The sequence below is a fragment of the Octodon degus genome, unplaced genomic scaffold, assembly GCF_000260255.1.
Source record: "Octodon degus isolate 3935 unplaced genomic scaffold, OctDeg1.0 scaffold00237, whole genome shotgun sequence".
NCBI lineage: Eukaryota > Metazoa > Chordata > Mammalia > Rodentia > Octodontidae > Octodon > Octodon degus.
This window is the reverse complement of record NW_004524813.1, coordinates 155,268-163,482: the sequence shown is the minus strand read 5'-3', so window position 1 is coordinate 163,482 and position 8,215 is coordinate 155,268. Positions and strand designations below refer to the sequence as shown.

Sequence of the window (8,215 nt, the reverse complement as noted above, 5' to 3'; positions counted from 1 at the left end):
CGATAAGTTGTGCTTGAATTTTCATTGAACTGTAGATATTGTTGAATTTCTTGTTTAATTTCATCTGTGACCCATTAGTTGCTGAGTATAGTGTTGCTTAATTTCCATGTATTATGTGATTTTTCTGGTTTCTTTTGTCATTTATTTCCAGTTTCATTGCCCTGTGGTCAGACAATATGCATGGGATAATTTCTGTTTTCTTCCATACACTTAAGCATGACCTATGGACTTGTATATTGTGTATTTTAGAAAATGACTCATGTGTAGCTAAAAAAACGTGCATTCAACTGTGGTTGGGTGGAACACTACACATTTCCACTTGGTCCATTTGTTCCAAGCTCTGTTTCAGTTCTGATACTTCTTTGCTAAATGTTTGTCTGCTTGACCTATCTTTTTTGGTTTAAGGTATGTTACAGTGTCCTGTTAAAATTGTGGTGTTGGATATTAGATTTTTCATGTCCATTAAGATTTGTCTTATATAATTGGGTGCTCTCATTTTTGGTGCGTACATATTTATGAGTGTTGCCTCTTCCTCTTGAATTTTTCCCCTAACCAGTATATAGTGGTCTTCTTTATTTCATTTGATCATTCTTGGTTTGAAGTTGAGACTGTATGAGAACAGAATTGCTACCCCCTGCTTTTTTCTGAGGTGCTGGGGCATGTAGTATTATGTTCCATCCTTTGACTTTCAGTCTATGAATGTCTTTACGTGTTAAGTGTATGTCTTGTATACAGCATACTGTTGTTTTTGTTTCCTAATCCACTGTGCCAGTCTATTACTTTTAATTGGTGAATTTATTCCATTTACATTGATCGTTATGATTGGGATTTATTGACTTACGATCCACATATTATTTACCTGCTGTTCTTTATTCCTTTTTCTCCTGTGTTGAATAGTTTGCCGTATTTAGTTGGCTCCTTTTGTTCTCATTTGTGGAGTTCTGATCATTTTGGTCCCTCTCTAGAACATCTTTTAGTTGTCTGTGTAGGCTTTACTTTGTCATTGTGAAATTCTTTAGTTGTTCTTTGTCATGGAAATATTTCACTTCTCCAACAAACTTGAAAGAGAGTTTTGCAGAGTATAGTAGTCTCAGCTGGAATTTTTTTCATAGAGGACTTGATGTACTCTGTTGCATGCTTTTCTTGCCTTCATCATTTTTGGAGAGTAGTCAGTCATATTCTGATGGGTTTTCCTTTAAATGTGATATTTTTTTTCTCTAGTGGTTTTCAGTATATAGTTCTTGTGCTGGATTTCCGGGTTCCTGACTATTATATGTCTCAGTGTGTATTTAATTGTGTTGATGTTATTTGGAGTTCTGTTTGCTTTGGTTAACTGAGTGTTAGATTGTTTCCCCATATTTGGGAAGTTTTCTGCTATTACTTCTGCCCATATTGTTTTCATATCATTTGTATTGACTACTTCTTTTGATTGATGCCTATTAGTCTCATGTTGTTCATCTTTGCATCATCTTGCAGGCGATGGATTATTTTTTCCTGCATCCTGGTTGTTTTGGAGAGATCTTTTCTTACCTTTTCACTAGCTGTGTTGACATCTTCAAGATCTGAAACTCTATCATCACTTTTACTGAAATAGTTTTGCAAGCTTGTGATTGAGATTTTAAGTTCCTTTGTGTCTTTGACTCTGCTTCATGCAATCTATTTATTTCTTGTATTCCTCGCTGAAGGAATTCTTCATTTTTCTAACCTCCATTTTTTTGTCAGTGTGTTCTTGAGAAGCAGTTATTTATTCTTTTACTATAGAGATTATTTCTGACCTGATTTCCTCTATATGTTTCTGTATTTGATTCTTTACTTCAGATGGTATAAATTCAGAGATTTCTTTTTTATTTCTGATCTGAGTTCTTCTATACCTTTCTGCCATTGTTTCTTTACTTTAGACGCTATTGATTCAGACATTTCAGCTGTGTGATTTCCAATTTCTTCTGTGCTAATGTCCTCTGCACTTGGCCTGGGTGGCCTCAGGGCCTGAGATTGCATTTTGCTCCTTCTCATTGTCATTTTGTATAGCACTATCCTCTGACCTTTGATTTAGAGCTTTGGTGCAGTTATAACCTTCCACCTATTGAAATTCAGGTGCAGATCTATGAAGTTTGAGTTCATCCAGTTTTGCCTGGCTTGGGTCTGTCTGCTGTGCTCAGCTCTTTCCTGTTGCAGTGCTTGTTATTGAACCTGTTGTGCCCCTCTGGCAAGATGTTCTGCTCCTGGATTAGCTGGGGGGGGGGTCTTGCCTCTAATCTCTCTGCAGGGACTTCAGCTGCAGAGTTTCACCCCAGGCTTGTATTCCAGGCTTGGGCTGGTTCTGGAGGGGTTTTAGGGGTGCAGGGGAGAGCAGAAGCTGTCTCACACACTTGAATACCTGGGATTTGTCTTTGTCTGGAGGGGTCCTGAGAGGGCGGCAGAAGTTTTTACTTACTCGGCAGGCTTGGCCTGGCTTTTGAAGGGTAGAGTGGTCCTGAGAGCCCGGCAGAAGGTCTCACCAAGAAATATTTTGGAAAACAACCAAATGAAAGTTGCTAAAATGTAATGTGACACAGATAATCCAATGCAGTGATTTTTTTTAAACATGCCTTTCTCAGAGTAGAATCATCAGCATCATCTAGGAATTTGACAGAAGTGCTAGATTTTGGCCTCATCCAGATGGATCATTAAAGCTGGGGCTGGGGCCCAGGGATTTGCATGTTAATCTTCCAGTTGAGTCTGATGCTCAGGGAAGTTCTAATCATGAGGTTAAAGTCAGCTCTTTAAAAATTGCAGCACAGTAGATGCTTAAGCACCAAACCGAATCAAACAAACAAAACTAGTCTTCAACAGCTATCTGACATGCTTCTGCATTTTTCTTGCTAACAAATTAGTTCTCTATGGCATCCTGTTTTGCTTCATTTTGTCAAAATCATAATATGTCAGCAGTCTTAAGTTTCCCTATCCTGGGGCCTGGGACATAGCTCAGTGGAATAAGTGCTTGTCTGTGAAGTGCAAGGTCCTGAGTTTGGTCCCTGGTAACAACAAAATAAATAAATAAATTAATTAAATAAAACGCCACACTTAACTTTCCTTATCCCATCCTAAATAGTTATTTACTCATAAAAAACTGCTAGAGTATCCTGGTTTCATCCTCACTCCTTCATCTCTAATTTGTCTCCATGATTTTTTCCCCCTTTGGCAGAACTGGGAATTGAACTCAGGCCCTTGCGCTTGCCAGGGAAGCGCTTATTCCACTGAGCCATCTTCCTAGCCCTGTTTTCATGATTGTTGGAAGCTATCTGTTCAGGAATCATGAGAGACAGAGTTTGGGTCAAAGAGGAAAAAAGTCAGTTGTGAGAGTTCAGTTAACAATTGATTTCATCACGTCCTGCATACTGCTAGAAGACTTGGTACCCTCTGTGATGGAACCATGTGGAAGACTTGGATGGGTGGAAGGCTTTGATTCAAGTATCCACCTCTCTTACTTCTTCAATTCTCTTCTTTCTGTTTGCCTTTATATTTTATATCTTGGGGTCACCACTTCCTTTTATGGTTTCCAATGAATTTCCTAGCCTCTCTACACCTGAGTTTCAACACTAAGGATCATGATATTTAAGGGTTGTGACAACTCCTGTTTCATAGGGTCATTGTTAAGTGAGGATAGCAAATTGGGCTAAAGGGATTAACACTGTTCCTGTTTAACATTTTTATCAATTCTAATTTCTAAAAGTGGCAAAAACAAACTCAGCTGAGTTGCTTCACAGAGAACCATAGCAATTGACATATATTTCCCCATGATTCTCTGTGAAATCCAGGTACTCCAGTTCATAAGAAAATGCAAGATTTTGTAAGTACCAACATATAATTCAAATTTATAGTTGAAACAATAAATGAGTATATAAGTGGAAAATAAATTGTGGGGTCATTTGAATGGGTAAATTTCCAACTATTTTTTAAAATTTATTTTATTTTATATGTTTTGGCAGAACCGGGGATTGAACTCAGGCCCTTGTGCTTGCTAGGCAAGGGTTTACTCTACTGAGCCATCTCCCTGACCTTCCAACTGTTTTGTTTAACAGAAAATAATTACTTTTTAAGAAAACTGATGATTTTATTTGTGCTTTGGTTTTACTTACCTCAAAATTTCAATTCCATTTTGAGAATCCAATGAGTTCCAACATGAGTCTTTATAGATAATACTCACCTCCAAATCCTGGTCTCAGTGAAAAGTCATGGCCCTCTATATGGAGAAGTTGCTGATACTTCAGGGGCCACACCTTGGTGTCGTCATCTCTCTCCATTCTAGTCTCTTGTTTGCTGTACACCCCCCAAAGGAAAAGGAATTCTTGTGAGAGGCATATGCTTCTGGATATCTTTACTTAATTTAGTCAATAATGCTCCATATAAAATGTTCTGACATAAATTCATAAAGTGTCATTTTCTCAGTTTATATGAGGCCAAAGAGTGTTAAACAGTTGTTGTGTAAATGTGGAGTAGGTAAAGTAAATAAAATTTTAAAGCACTTTAAGTGACAAATTGAATATGAATTAAGTGCACAACAGGGAGTGTTTCTCAAGATATAGTTAATAGATGTGGAATACTCTAATTACCTATGTGCAGGTAGTCAGAATTCAGATTCATAGACCCTTTTTCAGATTAACTAAATCAGAGCCTGTTAACCTGCATTTAAGTAAAGCACCTAAGTGACTTCACATATATATTTTGAAATCACTGAAATTAAGTAATCTCTGCACTAAACAGTGATAAAATGTAAAAACATTGCACAATTCTACACTGATCAAAAAAGCTTTTACAAAGATGAAATAATGAGAAAATATGAGAGCTGGCTGAGAATAGAGCTAGAATTTGACTAGAACTTAAAAACTAAACTAAACTAGAACTTAAAGAGTGGCAGTGTTTTGACTAATGCAAGACCAGCTGTGAAATAGGTAAGGACTGCTTTTACCTGCAGTTCTCTAGGTCCAAGGTAAAAATGGAGAATCACCTCTCTATAAATATTCTGAAGTCAAAATAAAGTCTTTTCTCCCTCAGAGTCTATGAAATTTGGCAAGTTAGTGGACCTTTCTTAATCATTTCCTTCTGGAAGGTGTCTACTTTCCAAGGGCATTGCAAGTGCCAAGGCAGATTGTTAGAGCACAGCGCCCCTATGAATGACTTGCAGGCCTCTACTGGTGCAGAAGGCCCTGCCCAAATTCTCCCTTTGGAAATCATGCCTGACGTGATCCCCCTCATCATGTTCAGCAACAGCAGTAGCACAAGATGCTGAGGAGTCTACTAGGTTAATTCTATGTGTTTTCATTAGCAAATATCTTCTCTAAAAAGCCAATGTGAGTTTTAATAGAATTCATATCAAAGCATTTTTTAACCCAATAAAGTGATTTTTGGTGGGGAAAATTTCAGTTCTTGAAGACCTTGTAGAAGAAATACATCCAGCCATATATCACTATATATTATCTTTCATAAGACACTTTACAGTTAAAACATTAGTAGTTAACTGATGATATAATTCTTCCAATTCAGGAATGAAGAAGTTAGAAGAAGAAATGTTTTGAATGTGGGCAGTAAGTTTAATTTAAACTCTATTACATCCTATAAATAATTGAACACAGGATTATTTCTTCCAAGGAACTAGAATAAACTAGAAAAATTCTCCTAGAGTTAGAATGAACTATTTATTTAACAGCTAGAGTTTACAAAATGCCTACTATGTTCAAGGCATGCTGCCAGATGTTCTGTAAATATTATCTTCTTTGGCATGCATCCAGATCACATGCTTTCCTGGGCTCCATGCCCAAAGTTTCTGGTTTAGTAGGTTTGGGGTATAAGAATTTGCAATTATAATAATTTCTCAGGACAACCAGTGCCCTAGAAAATAGTGGACATTTGATAAATCTAGCTACTTGTTATTATTTTAAGAAAAATGGAAATGTAAGTTTGCCAGGAATCTCATGAGAATTACGACTTGGCTAAGTGTGTGTGTGTGTGTGTGTGTGTGTGTGTGTGTGTGTGTTTAAATATTACTAAATGGTAAGTCACTAATGTGTCACTTCAGAAGCATACCTCTTCATGGGCTTGAGAAGGATAAATTTTAACTAAGAATCCCCAGCACACTGAACACAAAGCCTGCCATGAACCCTCTCTTCTTGCATTAAAGCCTACACCTGTTTTTACTTAAGGGCCCCTCTGATCCACAGTAAGATGTCCTATACTTACCTGTTTTTGCTTTGTTTTGTGTCTACTATTTCCCAAAAAGGTTTTGTTGCTTGTATGTCTTCTAAAAGAATATTTACAGTCTGTGTTCTCCCCACAACATATTAAAATAGACATATACAATTTTTTCTTGTACATTTTAAAAGTACTTAAATATCGATGATTTAAAAGAAAACTTGCTTCTTATTCAAATATATCCAATAAATCTAAATATCTACCTGAAGTTTCTTAAAATATATGTACAAGTTCTTTAGCATATTAGAGGGGACCCTCCCTGAGCTGCAACGTACTCTCATACCATCATTGCAGGAGCCTTGGTCAGCCCTACCCAGTGTAGCCTTGATAAGCTTCACCCCACCTGTACATATTAAAATAGACATACAATTTTTTATATACATATGCAATTTTAAAATAGACATATTCAATTTTTCCTCCATCATGGAAATCTTGCTGAGCTGTGGCTTCTTCTACCATTCACTGACCAGACAGTGGGAGCTTTGGTGACCCTATCTCTGGCCCCCCTGTCCTGGGACCATTGCTAATCCATACTCCAGCCCTTACCCTTGCTGCTGATCACAAATGAACACTGGAAGCTTATAAAATCTGAAAATGAAGGAATAAATGGTAATCTCAATCTTAGGCCTATCCAGAGAGAAATTCGAGGAGACAAGGACAAAGAACTTGGAATTCACACACACCTAAAATTTCTGAAATGATAGCATCTGAGGTAAAGAAGCAACTCCATCAAGATATAGAAGAAATCAGATCACAAACAAGTTTTCAGATAAAAAGGGAAAAGACAACACTCAAGAGAAAATTTCTCAGTGCATCTGAAGAAGACATACATTTAAAAAATAGGGGAGAATAGAAAAATGATGGAAACATTGAAAGGACAATATAGGAAATGATTAGAATGTATGAAACAGATTCAACCAGATATTCAGAACATTAAGAATTTTATTGAGGGCCAGCGAGATAGCTCAGTGGACTAAGCACCTGCTTTGACAAGCTCAGGGGTCAGGGTTCGATCCTTGATACTGCATGCCACATTGGCCCCATCCCAGGGTTTACTGAGCCAATGACAGAGTCTGAACATCGTGGCACATGCCTGTAATCCCAGCACTGGAGAGGCTGAAAACAGGAGGATCACTACGAGTCCAAACTGCATAATATGACTCTGTGCCAAATACATAAATGAGAAAAAAAAAGAATTACAGTGAAAGCCGACAAAATTGAACATAAACTTTCAGGCAGTGAGGACAACTTTGCAGCTAGTGAACATGAAAGGAATGATCTATGAAAAATACCAATTGTACAAAGAGTGACAATTCTGCAGTTGTAACATGATGCAAAGAAAAATAATATGAGACTGATAGGAGTCAATGAACAGCAGGAGTTAACACAAATGACATAAAAAGACTGCTAAAGTAGTAAAAGAGTATTTTGGCTGTGTATGACTGGCAAGCGGCAGGTACTGAGTTTAATTCCTGGTACTGAAAAAAAAAAAAAAAGAAAGAAAGAAAGAAAAAAAAGAAACTTTCCCAAACATTAGAAAAGAATCTGACACATGGTTAAATGAGGTATACAGAACACCAGTTAGCCATAATAAAAATAAAACTACACCTAGACATGTAATAATTAAGATCCAAGAAATTCAGCAAAATACTCCTAGAATATTAAAAGGTGTTAGAGAAAAACAAAACAAAAAACAAAAACAACAACAAACCAGATCACCTATAATAGAAAGATCACCAAAATCCTGGCAGATTTCTCAACACAAACCATCAAATCAAGAAGAGCTTAGAGTGAAGTATTTCAGGTCCTGAAAGAAAATAACTACAAACCCAGATTAATTAACCCTGCAAAACTATCTATCAAGGGGTTGGTGAGATGGCTCAGTGGTCTAAAGCACCTACTTGGAACAGGCTTAGCAGAGCACAGGGACTGCGGTTCAATCCCCCAGCACCACATGCCAGCCAGCCCAGCCCCCTGGTGGGCTGAG

General features: G+C 37.3%; 1 protein-coding gene across 1 annotated transcript in view; it reads right to left on the bottom strand.

Annotated features, from left to right (window-relative positions):
* Positions 1-8,215, bottom strand: part of Gabrr3 (gamma-aminobutyric acid type A receptor rho3 subunit) — a 105,020-nt gene that overhangs the window by 63,742 nt on the left and 33,063 nt on the right. Inside the window, exon 2 of the mRNA XM_004645721.1 lies at positions 4,187-4,299. Within this exon, the coding sequence (XP_004645778.1) occupies positions 4,187-4,299 (113 nt within the window). The remainder of the gene's footprint in view (positions 1-4,186; positions 4,300-8,215) is intronic.